Below are 15,129 nucleotides of genomic sequence, written 5' to 3' on the forward strand. Positions count from 1 at the left end.
CATATCGTAAAACGCTGTTATCATCTCGCCGTCAAATATTTCCATCGAAGTGCGAAAAGAAAAAAAAACTAAATACGTAAAATCAATTAATTTTGATCGATTCGGATGTGGAGAATCTCGGATCGGCGATGAAGGGCGTCTCGTCAGCGCCTGGAGATTACGTCCACTTCAAATCTCAGGTTCCTCTTCACAAGATTCCCGTAAGCTTCCTCTTCCTCTCCTGGACTTTCGATTTTTGCATTTTCTAGGTTAATCTCGAGCTCTGTAAATGTTGGTTTTCGATTAAATTTATTTATTGTTTTATTCATTTTTGTTTAGGAGAATTATGTATGTTGAGTAGTTCAATCGTTTCTCTTCATCATACGTATGCAGCTGAAATTTCATCTGATTTGGGTGTGAATTTTGATAGAACCATTTGATTAGGTTTCTTCTTTCTGGGTTCACTTTGTTATAAGCCAAATTTAACAGCAGGGAACTTGTTAGTGTTTAGTTTAGTGATAGCTTCTCTGGGGATGTTTTCTATTTGATCTTATGAGAGAGTAGACTGAGATGATCTATCAATCATGGGTTTTGAGATTCTTGTTTCATTGGATCGGATGGTTCTATAAGTGTGTCATTCTATCGAGTTTTGGTTGTTTCCAGTTTGTAAAGACATGTTTTTGTTGAGCTTGTGTGCATCTCTATTGCTCTTATTTCAGGCATCAGAGTCGATGATTTCTATTTGTTTTTCTCAGAGAATAAACGGTTTTGCATCTTTATCTTATTGTGCATCTTAACCGCAGATTGGAACAAAGCAATGGCGTTACTATGACTATGGTCCAAAGACTGTTCCTCCCCTCATTTGTATTCCTGGCATCGCTGGAACTGCTGATGTTTACTATAAACAGATCATGGCATTGTCTATGAAGGTTTCTCAACCCGACCTAGTCTTCAAAATCTTCTTTTTTTTTTGGCAACTTTAAACAATTGTTAGGCTTGTGCAACTGAGATGCTTATGTGTTTCTGTCTTCTTTATGACTTATTTATATATCTCGTATAGTGTTGTACTTGTTACCTTGAATGTTGTTATATCTGCAATTCCCAGGGTTATCGGGTAATTTCAGTAGACATTCCACGGGTTTGGAGTTATCATGAGTGGATTCAAGCATTTGAGAAATTCCTTGACACCATTGATGTTCATCATGTAAGATCCTCTTTGTGTTACAAATTACCATCTGTGACTCTGAAATGTTATAGCAATGCAAATGATTGTACTTGACCATTGTTACACAGGTGCATCTCTACGGTACTTCTCTTGGAGGCTTCTTAGCGCAACTCTTTGCTCATCACCGACCAAGAAGGGTTAAATCATTGGTTCTATCAAATACATATTTGGATACTCGCAGTTTTGCTGCTGCAATGCCATGGGCTCCTTTGTATGTCCCTCTTTTAGAATTGTTCCCTCTTTATTTTTCTTGTTTGTGTCTAAGGTATCTGTACTGACTCTCTACCCCTTTTGTGATGCAATGTGCAGTGTAAGTTGGTCGCCTTCCTTTTTGCTGAAACGATACGTCTTAACAGGAATACGTGACGGACCTCACGAACCCTTTATCGCTGACTCTGTCGACTTTGCTGTCTCTCAGGTGGTTCCCCTGCTAAATGTCTCTTCGAGATTTTCTTAAAAAGGCTTTAAGTAACATGTGAAAAGGTTTTTGGAGATGGGCTTACCAGCCTGGTTCCTTTGTTTTACTCTGATTTTAGGTTGAGACATTGTCAAAAGATGATTTGGCTTCTCGGTTAACGTTAACAGTAGAGGCTGCTTCTGTGGGGTCTCTACCACACTCTGATTCATTCATCACTATAATGGATGTAGGTTTCCACTAACTCTTATCTTTAATGCAAGATAGTTTTATTTTCTCACGATGCTGTCTTTCATTGTAAATCAGACCAATGATTACTGCGCAATTCCGCAAGTTCTGAAAGATGAACTTGCAGAGAGATATCCCGAAGCAAGGAGAGCATACTTAAAGACTGGAGGAGATTTTCCGTTCCTGTCACGGCCTGATGAAGTCAATCTGCATCTACAGGTAACATATGTGTACTCTGCATCTACACAATCCCAAGTACTTACAGAAACATCATGTTGTTGCACTAACACATTACTTCCATGTGTGTAGCTGCACCTAAGGCGGGTAGGTGTAGAACCACGGCCTGAAGTGGTTAAGTCCATATCGAAAGACGGTACAGATGGCACAGATAGTAATAGCCAGAGCAAGAAGAAAACTGATGAGGATAAGGAAGACCGTAGCAACAATACGCACCAAGGCTCTGGAAGCTCAACTTCAGATCAATCACCAACATTCCCAGAAAGTTCCGGAAGCTCAAATGATCCACCTTTGCCGACAGACTCTATCAATCCTGTGTCTATGGACAACCTCCTAGTAATGCAACTGATCACTGGTGAAGTTTATAAGTCGTGTGTGGTTTTCATGTTGTGTTACTGTACATTGGTTTTGGTTCACGGTGGTTTCATCTCAAGACAGTCAGTTTAGTGTTTCTTTGTTATTTATTACCCTGTTCTGCTGTTAAAATCTTTGTTTGTTTTCCTTTTTAAGCTTGGGTGGATCTCTTGATCTTTTTTTCGGTTTCTCTTGTATGTTGTGTAAGTTGACAGACGAAGCAAGAGTTCTGTGTTTCTTTGTATGATGTTTCAAGTAACTACACTTTTGAGAGAAAAGTTTGGGGTTGGGATTAAACCAGTGTGGCTTTCAAGATTCCCAGTTTTGCTCTCTTTTATTTACAGCCCCTGTTTTGGTCTGCTTTAAGACATTTATTTTCCTACCACTCTACAACAGCGTGAATGGTGATGGGCTGTTGATAACTTTATGCCGGAAACTACTATGTTATCTGAAAACCTTTTTTCAAAAAAAACTACTATGTTATCTGGCCTTGAAATATTTTTTCTCGAAAATTAAAGAAAAGAGAATGATATCGAGCAGGTATGAAGTGTTTAAAGTGATTTTAATTAAAATTATAAACAATTATCATTGAAATATATATATATATATATATTTTATAAATGAAAATATGTGTGTTTTAAGTTTACAATCTGAAAAATATTTTAAACAGGTGATTTATAAAGATTGATCGTAACATTAGTGTATTTTGTTGTAATTCTTGAACAAAACATAAAAATGAAAAAATTATTTTGGACTGGCTTTAAGATATTTTAATTTCATTATAATATTTTTAATTCAACTAAACCATCTTAAACTCATTAAAAACATAAGAAAAAAAAAACTAGATGAATACACATTTCTAGATGTTTTTTTTTCCATATAGAACTTAAGGAAAAAAACTATAAACATTTCGAAAATAGGGTTCTTGGTATAGTTATGTTTTTATCCAAACTTCTGTTGTTGTTTCTTAGTTCGACTTGGGGCATAACAGTCTGAACTACTCCTCGGCAAAATCTACAAAACCAAATTCTATAAATCCGATTCAGGTCGGGTACGGGTTTGATTTCCATCCTTCCCTCCGTCAGTTTGAATACTCCGGCAATGTTTTCTCGATTCCTTCACAGGATCCGAAGTTCAAAAACCCCAATCACGTCTCTCAATTCAATCAAACCTTTCACCTCGCTCAACCCTAAACCCCCAACCCGAGTCGCCGTCTTCTGGGACCTAGACAACAAAGCACCCGCCTCCCACCCTCCCCACGACGCCGCCGTAAAGCTCCGAACCGCCGCGTCATCCTTCGGCTCCGTGAAACTAATGGTGGCCTACGCGAACCGCCACGCCTTCAGCTACGTCCCCGCGCAAGTCCGAGAGGAGAGGAAAGATCGTAAACTCCTTAACCAACTGGAGAAAACCGGTTTAGCTAAACCGGCCGAGCCGTACTTCTGCGGCGTCTGCGACCGGAGATTCTACGCCAACGAGAAGCTCATCGCTCATTTCCGCCAGATCCACGAGACGGAGAATCAGAAGCGCGTGAGGCAGATCGAGGCTGCTAAGGGGCATCAGAGAGTGAGGCTTGTGGCCAAGTACTCGATGAAGATGGAGAAGTACAAACGAGCTGCGAGGAACGTTTTGACTCCTAAGGAAGGTTACGGTTTAGCTGATGAGCTGAAGCGTGGCGGGTTTTGGGTTAAGATGGTGAGTGATAAGCCCGAGGCGGCGGATAGAGCGTTGAAGGAGCATATGGTTGATGTGATGGATAGGAGGGAGGCTGAGTGTTTGGTTCTCGTGTCTGATGACTCTGGTTTCGCTGAGGTTTTGTGGGAGGCGAAGGAGAGGTGTTTGAGGACGGTGGTGATTGGGGATTTGAGTGAAGGGAAGCTGAAGAGGGTGGCTGACGTGGCGTATTCGTGGAAGGAGGTTGTGATGGGGAAGGCGAAGAAAGAAGTTGAGAAGGTTGTTGGGAAGTGGAGGGATGGAGATGTGTTGAAGAAGTTGGAGTGGAGTTATGATCCTGTTTTGGAGAAGGAGAGAGGTTTTTGTTGCGGGGATTGGGATTATGGGTTTGATTCTGATGGTGATGATGATGAGGTTGAGAATGGAGCTGAGATGGGAGATGGTGGTGATTGGTGGGAGATGGATGATGAAGATGGTGCTGGATCTTCGAGACCCTGTCGATGAACCTCCATAGCATTGGTTGTACAGATCGAGGATAAATCAGTACGATCTTGTGAAGCTATTGTCGTATTACATGGTTGGCAGTAGCAAAAGAGAAGAAAGAAGAAAACTGAGTGGGAGAGATTGAAAATTCTTCACTCTAGTAAGCTCTCTTTGAAAGTTTATGTTCTTCATTCATTGTCTCTAGTTGTCTGAGATTCTATAGGCAGCGATTCAATTTGTTTTTCCAAACCATCAAATGGTTAGTCAGGATAGAGAACAGGATACGGTGCATAGAAAGTTTTGGATTTACAGAATAGATTGAATTACTACAGAGTGTATATGCATCAAAGTCCCTAGCTAGTTTATTTTAATTTTTTTCTGTTTTTGGTAAATAAGGTAGAAGAACTACACTGTCCACCCTAGCATCGGTTCGGTTTATTATAGTTTTTGTTTTTTTTATTGTTTTTGTTCTAGAAATATAGGATCCTTTTGGGTCTTTAGGAAATCCAGTTAGATTTTTGGTTCGGTTCGTGTAATACAAATGGGAATCGGCTAATACCCGAGATAATTTCGAATCCAATTCGGTTCCGATTCGGTTCCAGTTTTTTGAGTTAATGCGGGTGTTAAACAAGAAAATTCAGGTTTTTAGATTAAATATCAGATTTTTAGCTTTTCGGATAAAAACTCGTATATTTCGGATAATTTGATATATTTTGGACAAAAAATATTCGGATAATTTGGTCTATTTTATTTTTAAAATATTTGATTATTTTAAAATAGAAAATTGTTAATATTTATAAGTTATATAAATTATAGTATCTGTTTGTGCAATTGATAGGATCTAAATCCGAACCAAAATCATGTAATTGTAAGCTATCAAAATTTATATTAAAGAAGTGTGGACTGATATGAAGCTAATATCAAAGCATGCAAGTTAAACAAATGCTCCTTATTCAATAATTTTGTTATTTTTAACCGAAACTGGTGATTATTTTTATGACAAAAAACATAGATGACGTCCGAAAACTACATAAACACAACGATCTTAGCTTCTACCAAACATAGGTTAGGATCAGACAACCTTGAAACAGGCATGGCAATAAGAGGGTTTTTGAGCTTTAAGACAATACCAAACTTGTCTTCCACATTGAACACATGGCCTTCTGGAATCTTCAAATCAAATGAATGTAACAGCGTGGCAAGAGTGTACTGAACCATCCTCTCTGCTAGTGCTAAACCGGCGCAAATCCTCCGGCCAGATCCAAAAGGAAGAAAGCTATAGTCAGTTCCATGGAAATCACAAGACTTCTTATCAAGAAACCTCTCAGGATGAAACTCATTCGGATTTTCCCACACGTTTGGATCTCTCTGAATAGACCAGACATTGATGAAGATCTTAGTGTCCTTAGGGACTGTGTAACCGCCGACCACAGTTGTTTCTGCTGGACGGTGAGGGACTAACAAAGGAACGGTCGGATAAAGCCTAAGTGTTTCTTTCATAATTGCTACTATGTAAGGAAGTTTAGTGATGTGTGATTCTTCAACAATGTTATCTTTTCCTACAACTTCGTCTAGCTCATGTTGCGCTCTCTTCATCGACTTTTGGTTCTTTATAAGCTCCGCCATAGCAAACTCTATCGTGTTTGTAGATGTATCAGTACCACCAATCACCATATCCTTCGCATATGAAGTATATAACAAACACATGAATCAAAATAATTTTCATGAGCTAAGAAACATATTATGAAACAATTAAGGGCAAATCTTCGAAAAGAACATAAAATGTTCTTATGACTAAAAGAATACACATAGAATACAATGACCAAAATATGTTTGTGTCAATTGTAGATGATAATTATATTCTGACTATAGATATATAATAATAAATAAATATTTTAAAAGATATTTTTGCAAAAAAACTGAATTTTTGTTTTCGAAGAAAATATTTGAACTTTTTTCTTAAAACTACCAAAAATTAAACTTTAAATTTAAATTAATTAACTTTTAAGATATAAATGTCTTTTACCTGTTTGATAAAATCTATTTTGGTTATTTTGACGTTTGAAGACTTTATTTTTATGATAATTTTTTTTAGTGGTAAGATATATCTCAACAATTACTTACCGCGAGTACGGCTTTGACATGGACACATGGTTAATCGTAATGGGAACCTCCGAGTTGGCTTCTTGGTCCTTTAGCTTCCTCAACTGTTGCAAAAAGTCTTTGCACTCACCATCATCCTTACTTCCTAGATTTGGCATCTTCTCAATGGCTCCGTCGAATATGGCATCGAGCTCACGAGCGTGGCGCATCTGCTTCACGAGCCCTTGAAGATTCGCTAGCCACGGAAAAAAATCTGAAACATTAGGCTCACCCAAAAGCCTAGTTATATCAGAGACCAATCCTTTAAACTCTGTTCCAACACTCTTCATCTCCTCGGCTTTCACCGAACTTCCCCATAACATATTCGTCATTAGGTTCATCATCGTCACAAACAACTGATCACCAACGTTCACCGCCGATTTTTCTTGACTTTTCTCGTATAAAAACCTCGTTCTCTCTCGGATCTCTTTGCGCCGTAGCGCGTAGAATGAATCCAAAATTTTGCGGTTAAGTAGTTTGAGAACACAAACTTTTCTAAGCATTCTCCACTCCGCCCTGTACGGTAACCAAACAATGTCGAGACCACCATAGCTAATGGCTCGAGCCGTGAGAGGGACGTCACGGTTTGAGAAGTTTATGTCTTGTTCTTTCAAGATCTCTCGGGCTAGCGACGGAGTGTTGACCACGACGGTTAGTTTTGAGCCAAGGTTGAGTCTGAAGATTGGACCGTATTCTTGAGCGAGGTCTCTGAAGTAGGTGTGAAGGTCCGGTTTAAGAAACGGGAGGTTTCCGACGATACGTAGCCCTCAGGGTCCAGGTGGTAGAGGCGGTTGCGGCGAGCATTTGAGAAGGAACCAGAGAACTGTAATGATAGTAGTGAGAACTAGAATAATTCGTAAGGAGGAACGTCCATTGTGTTGTCGGTAAAGAGATTTGAAAACGGAGACATATCTTTTATGTCTGTTTGTAGAAACTTTGAGATAAATGTGGTTTTATGGTGTTTTTGCACATCATCATTTCAGCTTCAGACGTTTCCCAATATATTGAAAAAATGTCATAAAAAAAATAAAATTATAGTAAAAACCAAACTTTTTTTGTGGACATCTGGAAATATATATCCTGTGAAGGTGATAAGAAACTTGCCAACAAAAAATAATTTATTAATGAATACTTATTCCTTTAAAATATGGGTTTTTAGTGCAACTATATTTTTACTTCGGATGAAAAACTTTCAACTAAAACTTTACGTTTTAAAACCCTTAACTATTAAACTGTTAATGACGTTAACCCTCCGTCGACAAAGTCGTCTTTTCTGAACGGATTTCTGTTAAATTGAATCGCGGGATTTTATTTAATCACAGAAACGACACAAGATGTTTAAAACTTTTTTTCTGGGTTTTAGTGATTTAAACCCCCAACTATTTTTAGATCAGATGAAAAAACCTCCAACTAAAAGTTTATGTTTGTAAACTCTCAACTATTGAAACGTAAATGCATGTAACCCTCCGTCAATGGTGTCTTCTATTCTGAACAAAGACATGGTAAATTGAAACACAACGTTTCATTTAAGCAGATAAACGACATGATATATTTAAAATCATCACGATTGGTGTCAAAACGGCATGATTTTTTGAACCAGATTTTAAATCCCCTCATTCTGTCTCTAGTTCTTTGAGATTCTATAGGCGGTGATTCAATCTGCTCTTCCAAACCATCATATGGTTTATCAAGTGTTTAGTCAGGCTAGAGAACAAGGTACATTGCATAGATAGTTTTGGATTCACAAAATAGATTGAATTACTACAGAGTGTATATGCATCAAAGTCCCAAGCTAGTTTATTATTATTATTTTTCTATTTTAGTTATATTAAAGAAATTTGACCCAAAAAAAGGAATTTTGGACAGATATGAAACTAATATCAAAAAGCAATGATTGTAAGGTAAACAAATGCTCTTAGTTCAATAATTTGTTTTTTTTTAAAACCAAATTGATGATTATTTTTAGTACACAAACATACATGACGTTCGAAAACTTCATTAATACAAAGATCTTAGTTTCTACAGATAAAGATTAGGATCAGACAACCTCGGAACGGGCATGGCAATAAGAGGGTTTTTGAGCTTCAAGACAATACCAAACTTATCTTCCACATTTAACTCATGGCCTTCTGGAATCTTCCAATCGAATGAATGCAACAGCGTTGCAAGAGTGTACTGAACCATCCTCTCTGCGAGTGCTACACCGGCGCAAATTCTCCGGCCAGATCCAAAAGGAAGAAAGCTATAGTCAGTTCCATGGAAATCACAAGACTTCTTATCAAGAAACCTCTCGGGACGAAATTCGTTCGGGTTTTCCCACACATTTGGGTCTCTTTGAATAGACCAAACATTGATGAAGATTTTAGTGTCCTTAGGGACGGTGTAACCGCCGACCACAGCTGTTTCAGCTGGACGGTGAGGGACTAACAAAGGAACGGTCGGGTAAAGCCTAAGTGTTTCTTTCATAATGGCTACTATGTAAGGTAGTCTAGTGATGTGTGATTCTTCAACAATGTTATCCTTTCCTACAACTTCGTCTAGCTCTTGTTGCGCTCTCTTCATCGACTCTGGGTTCTTTATAAGCTCGGCCATCGCAAACTCTATCGTGTTTGTAGATGTATCAGTACCACCAATCACCATATCCTTCGCATATACAGTACGTATATAACAAACATGAATCAGAATCATTCTCATGAGCTAAGAGACATGTTATGAAACAATTAAGGGCAAATCTCTAAAGAGAACATAAAGATTGTTTTTATGACCAAAAGAACACAGAAAAAACTGACTAAATTAAATATGTTTCTTTTTGTAAAGGGCAAATCTCCAAAATAGCAACTTTCTAAGTTTATATCACAAAAATAGCACTCAAAAACTAAAATGACCAAAATAGCACCTTTCTAACTTTATCATTTGAAAATTTTAATTTTTTTTATTTTTCAAAATTTGATATCTTATCCCCAAAACTTCATTTCTCAACTCTAAACCATAAACCCTAAACTCTAAACCCTAAACCCTAAACCCTAAACTCTAAACCCTAAACCCTAAAATCTAAACCCTAAATCCTAAAATCTAAACCCTAAACCCTAAACTCTAAACCCTAAACCCTAAATCCTAAACCCCACCCTTTAACTCTAAACCCTAAGTTTGTGACTTTTGATAAAACATTCAGTGCTATTTTTGTGACTTTTGACCTTGAGTGCTAGTTTGGGAACATAAACTTGATTTAGTGCTATTTTTGTCTTTTTCTCTTTTGTAAATAACAATTATATTTCTACTTAAATATTTTTAAAAGAGATTTTCGCAATAAACTGAATTTTTTATTTTAAAAACAAATATTCTAATTTTTTCTCTCCAAAAAAACCAAAACAACCCAAAATTAAACTCCAAGTTTAAATTTAACTCTTGGAGGTATAAATGGTCTTTTACTCTTCAGTAAAATCTATTTTAGTTATTTTGATTTTGAAAACTATTTTTGTTATAAAAACTTTTTAGTACTACTATATTTCTCAACAATTAATTACCGTGAGAACAGCTTTGACATGGTTAACCGTAATGGGAACCTCCGAGTTGGCTTCTTGGTCCTTTAGCTTCATCAACTGTTGCAAAAAGTCTTTGCACTCACCATCATCCTTACTTTCTAGTTTTGGCATCTTCTCAATGGCTCCGTCGAATATGGCATCGAGCTCACGAGCACACACGCGCATCTGCTTCACGAGCCCTTGAAGATCGAATCTCGCTAGCCACGGAAAGAAATCCGAAATATTAGGCTCACCCAAAAGCCTAGTTATCTCAGAAACCACTACTTTAAACTCTGTTCCAACACTCTCCATCTCCTCGGCTTTCACCGAACCTCCCCACAACATATTAATCGTTAGATTCATCATCGTCACGAACAACTGATCACCAACGTTAACCGCCGCCTCTTCTTGACTTTTCTCGTATAAAAACCTCGTTCTCTCTCGGATCTCTTTGCGCCTTAGCTCGTAAATTGAATCCAACGTTTTGCGGTTAAGTAGTTTGAGAACACAAACTTTTCTAAGCGTTCTCCACTCCGCACTGTACGGTAACCAAACAAGTTCGAGACCACCATAGGTAATGGCTCGAGCCGTGAGAGGGACGTCACGGTTTGAGAAATTGATGTCTTGTTCTTTCAAGATCTCTCGACCTAGCGACGGAGTGTTGACCACGACAGTTAGTTTTGAGCCAAGGTTGAGTTTGAAGATTGGACCGTATTCTTGAGCTAGGTCTCTGAAGTAGGTGTGAAGGTCTGGCTTAAGAAACGGGAGGTTTCCGACGATAGGTAGCCCTCGGGGTCCAGGTGGTAGAGGCGGTTGCGGCCAGTAGCGGAGCCCGGATCAATTTACACTGGGGTAAAAATAATTTTACGGGGTCAAAATTTATTATTAAATGGGGTCAAAATAATTTTTCTTTAACAAAAACAAAAAAAAATTAAAAAATAGTGGGGTCAGCTGACCCCACTCCCCATACACTCCCTCCGCCCCTGGTTGCGGCGAGCGTTTGAGAAGGAACCAAAAAACTGTAATGATAGTAGTGAGAACGAGAATTGCGTAAGGAGGAACGTTCATTGTGTTGTCGGTGAAGAGGTTTGAGATCGGAGACATGTTTTTACAGCTGTTTGTAGAAACGCTGAGATTGACAAATGTTGTTGTGTAGTGTTTTTTTTTAAGTACGTCATCATTTTAGCTTCAGTTTCCCAATATATATAGAGAAAATGTCATATAAAAATAAATAATAGGAAAAGCCAATTTTCTTTTGTGGACATCTGGAAAACCTATATCGAGTGAAGGTGATAAGAAACTCAACGACAAAAAGAAATAATTTATTTAATGAATATTTTATTTATTTAAAATAAAAATAAGAATAAAAAACGAAACAAAAGAGTTGTTTTTTTTTTTTTTTTTTTTTTTTGGCTTAAAAGAGTTGTTAAAGAAAAACCATGGGAAAGCCCGTGAAAAGTTATAAGTACATACTTTATTTATTTATTTTTTAATAGAAACTAAATTATTAAAAGAATTATATTTTACCATCAAAAATTTATAATGAGTATCTCTACTGTTTTGTATGTTTTTAACATTTGACGGGGTATAATACTTTTTATTGTTTTTATGGAACTTACTCTTTCGTATTAAAAAACAAAAAAAAAATACTTTGTGACCAAAAAATAAATAGGTGATCCAAATTTTGAAAACTTTTGAAGCCACCAAAACCATATCTTCTTCGACCCAGACATGAAAAATGAAAAGAGAGTTTGTGTAGTAGAATGATTGCTAGACGATAACATGATCTTAAGGAACTAAAAAACAAACGTAAAATAATATATCTTTGTCTACATCGTGAAATACTATTTATTATGCTACATGTACAAATATTTTTAGACTTTAATATATTTATCCTCAAATTTTCAGTGGTCGATAAATCGAACTCAGATGCTCAGAGTTCTTGCAGAATGATAGGATTCCCCTAAATACAAGGCAGTCAAATAGTTTTTTTTTTTTTTTTTTTCATATCAAAAACTTATTCTAGTCTGAAAAATATAACAGAATCAAAAAATTAACATAAAAAAATTCTTATGAAAAGACTACAGTTTTACTTAATAAATTATTAATTTCATTCAGTGTCCTAGGTACATAAAAAATCTTGAAGAATTAAAATATTCGTTGTAATGCAGCTATTTTTCAACTCTGTTGAATAGTTTCAAACACATCTTCCGTAAAGAAAATATCTTGAGAGGTGAATATGATGTTTACGTAACTGGTTATGATCATGACTTTGTAATAAAATAAGTAACACCAGAGTATATATTTTATTATTAAAGCCCAAACCCGAACTCAAACAGAAAGTACAAGAACTTTGGTCAGCTATTGTGTTTAGGGTATCATTTTTCTTTTTCTTTTTGAATTCAAGAAGTTCTGATCTTAAGCTCATAATCTCTTTGGACAGAGACAAGAACTGGATGTTTAGTCCCATTCCCCCAACTGCTGAGATACAAACCTGGCATTTCTACCTTTTGGGAAAAAGGCTTTACTAGTAGAGGTAGCACCTCCTGGTTAAGGTATCATTTTAGTTAGGGAATTTCTGTTTCATATTTATTCTAGGGTATAAATTCATTTAGGTGTTAACCTTCGTTTAAACAACTACTTATTTCAGTATGTGCACTAAAAACCAGTGCATAGATTCCGCAATCACATAAAGCTATAAGCACGCAGTTGCAATCTCGTGAATATACAACTCTGGCACTCTTCTTTAGTAATAGCTATACACGCATGAGCAGTGTGTAGAGTTAAAACGCATGTGTGTTTAATGTAGGAACTTTCACATTATCTCGGTATGTTTGGAGTGGATAGGTTTGATGCTATTCTTAATTCCCACAGATCCCACACGACAAGAATGGCAAATAAGCATCATTGTTACTTTTCTTCACCAACAAGACAAGAATGGGTACTATAAACATTTTACAAAAGATCTGTTGTAAAAGGTACGCCAGAAGGAATGATAATGGTTTTGAGAAACCTGAAAAGGTGTTGAAAAACTTTGTTCTTGAACAAGAAAAGAGAACAAAATAATCAGTATAAGAATAAGAAATAGCACTTCACTGCAGTTGAGTGAATTTAAAACATTAAGAGAAGGAAGTTCAAAAAAAAAAAAAAAACCCTAACGCCTGCAACACTCTCTCGAATCTTCATAGATATATTCAGAGTATTAGGGTTCTTCTTAATCTCCTGCATCGTCTTGAAAAAACAAGCTGCTGCAAATAAACACCAGTACTCGGATTCGATGGAGGTCTGTTTGGTCTCGACGCGTCGGCTTATCCCGATTTGAGCGTTTTTTTGTTCTGATTAATCTCTATACCTCTCTTAGTAGAATGAACATGGACTAGATACCTGATTCAAATCTTTAAATTATACACCATGCACTGTTCTGCATGTGCTGCTGTCTTCTATGAGTAGCAAAGGACTCGAAACAGATGAATCCAAATCTATCCTAAGATTAATGCATTCACTTGTTCAATCAAGTAATCTGGTGCTCATCTAGCAGAGACCACATGTATTACCACAAAGAAAATAGTGCTCTTTCACAAATCTCTTTTTTACATAATTGCAGTCATACTCTCTTTGTATTTATGTCATTATTTCCACATTCAAGAGTCAAGAGTCATATGAACGCAGACTACAAGGATCATTTTATATGTCCAATTGACTCATAAAATGTGAAAGTTGATACAATTTTTTAGACAGCTAACCTTATTTGCCTAAGTGATAGATCTCAGCCTTAGACCATCAACAATGGTTTTTCTACGCATCCTCCACTTCATTTCCTGTCTCTTCCACATCATCTTCTCTTCTTTTTACCAACTAATTCAACAACCACTAAATTTTTCTATTCTACAATGGTTTGTTGAGAAAAATTCAATACCTTTTCTTATAATTTTTTTTCTTTCACAATTTTGCTTTCTTATATGTTTTTTTTCATTACATATTGAAACTTATGGATTAAAATTAAAATGAAATAATTAAGAATTAGAACTATTGATTAAAGTTAAATAACAATAGTCAATAATTGGGATTTATTTCATTAGAAAAAAGAAATATAAAGGCAAGAGTTTAATGGAGTCTAACAGAAAATTTATAGTACAAATAGACAATTTTTTTATGTGTCCAAATCAAATGAATCAAGTCTCTATTTATAGAATTTTAAAAATGATAAAATTTGATGTAATAAAAAATTTTAGAAAATAAAAAATTTATGATATAATTTATCTCAAATAATTCAAATGAAAAAATAAATCAAAAATCTCTATGCCAATAATTTAATGACAAATGGTCATTAAGGACTCCACTTTATGGATTCACATTGTTGAATTCTTTCAACCATGTTTAATACACCTAGGATTCAACTTGTTTTTCAGTAGACCATTGTACTCTTTCAACTACTGAATTATTTATTCAATAAACCATTGTAGATAGTTTTAGATAACATTTTTCTTATCACACACATGTTTCCAAACACTTTGGCTTTTTGAATTAAAATCTTGTTCAAACCAGATAAACAGAACAAAGCTTATCGTTTTTTATGCATGCTTTCAGTTTGGAGACGTATGGTTTTCCTTGACATATTCTTCCACCTGTTTCAGACATATATTTCTTTGGGAAATATCCTAAGATATCACTAAAAAAATTTATGTCACAAATATAGACTATAAGGATCAAAATGACCAAAATGCTTCATTAAAAAAGTAAATATACACTTATACCCTAGGGTTAACTAATCCAAACCTTAGGGTTTAGAGTTAACGGGTGGAAATTTGAGATTGAAATTTAAAATTTTATAAAATAAAAAATAAATATTAAAAATTTGAAAATAAAAATTT

General features: G+C 35.9%; 3 protein-coding genes and 1 pseudogene across 3 annotated transcripts; 2 read left to right on the forward strand and 2 right to left on the reverse strand.

Moving 5' to 3' along the window:
- LOC106388575 (maspardin) lies at nt 1-2,751 on the forward strand. The gene is made up of 8 exons (XM_013828680.3): nt 1-200; nt 783-908; nt 1,085-1,183; nt 1,273-1,415; nt 1,514-1,622; nt 1,741-1,848; nt 1,926-2,066; nt 2,157-2,751. Exons 1-8 carry the CDS (start codon nt 129-131, stop codon nt 2,529-2,531), a joined length of 1,173 nt encoding a protein of 390 aa, XP_013684134.2. The 5' UTR covers nt 1-128; the 3' UTR covers nt 2,532-2,751.
- Nucleotides 2,752-3,355: 604 nt separating this feature from the next.
- LOC106388579 lies at nt 3,356-5,210 on the forward strand. The gene has a single exon (XM_013828683.3). It carries the CDS (start codon nt 3,540-3,542, stop codon nt 4,614-4,616), a length of 1,077 nt encoding a protein of 358 aa, XP_013684137.2. The 5' UTR covers nt 3,356-3,539; the 3' UTR covers nt 4,617-5,210.
- Nucleotides 5,211-5,529: 319 nt separating this feature from the next.
- Nucleotides 5,530-7,662, reverse strand: LOC106388578 (annotated as a pseudogene).
- Nucleotides 7,663-8,652: 990 nt separating this feature from the next.
- On the reverse strand, nt 8,653-11,480 carry LOC106388580 (flavonoid 3'-monooxygenase CYP75B137-like). The gene is made up of 3 exons (XM_048750984.1): nt 11,245-11,480; nt 10,262-11,070; nt 8,653-9,380 (listed from the first exon to the last, which is right to left on the reverse strand). The coding sequence occupies exons 1-3, from the start codon at nt 11,360-11,362 to the stop codon at nt 8,757-8,759; spliced, it is 1,551 nt and encodes a 516-aa protein (XP_048606941.1). The 5' UTR covers nt 11,363-11,480; the 3' UTR covers nt 8,653-8,756.
- Nucleotides 11,481-15,129: the final 3,649 nt, after the last annotated feature.

Source organism: Brassica napus, chromosome C3 (assembly GCF_020379485.1).
Source record: "Brassica napus cultivar Da-Ae chromosome C3, Da-Ae, whole genome shotgun sequence".
Lineage (NCBI taxonomy): Eukaryota > Viridiplantae > Streptophyta > Magnoliopsida > Brassicales > Brassicaceae > Brassica > Brassica napus.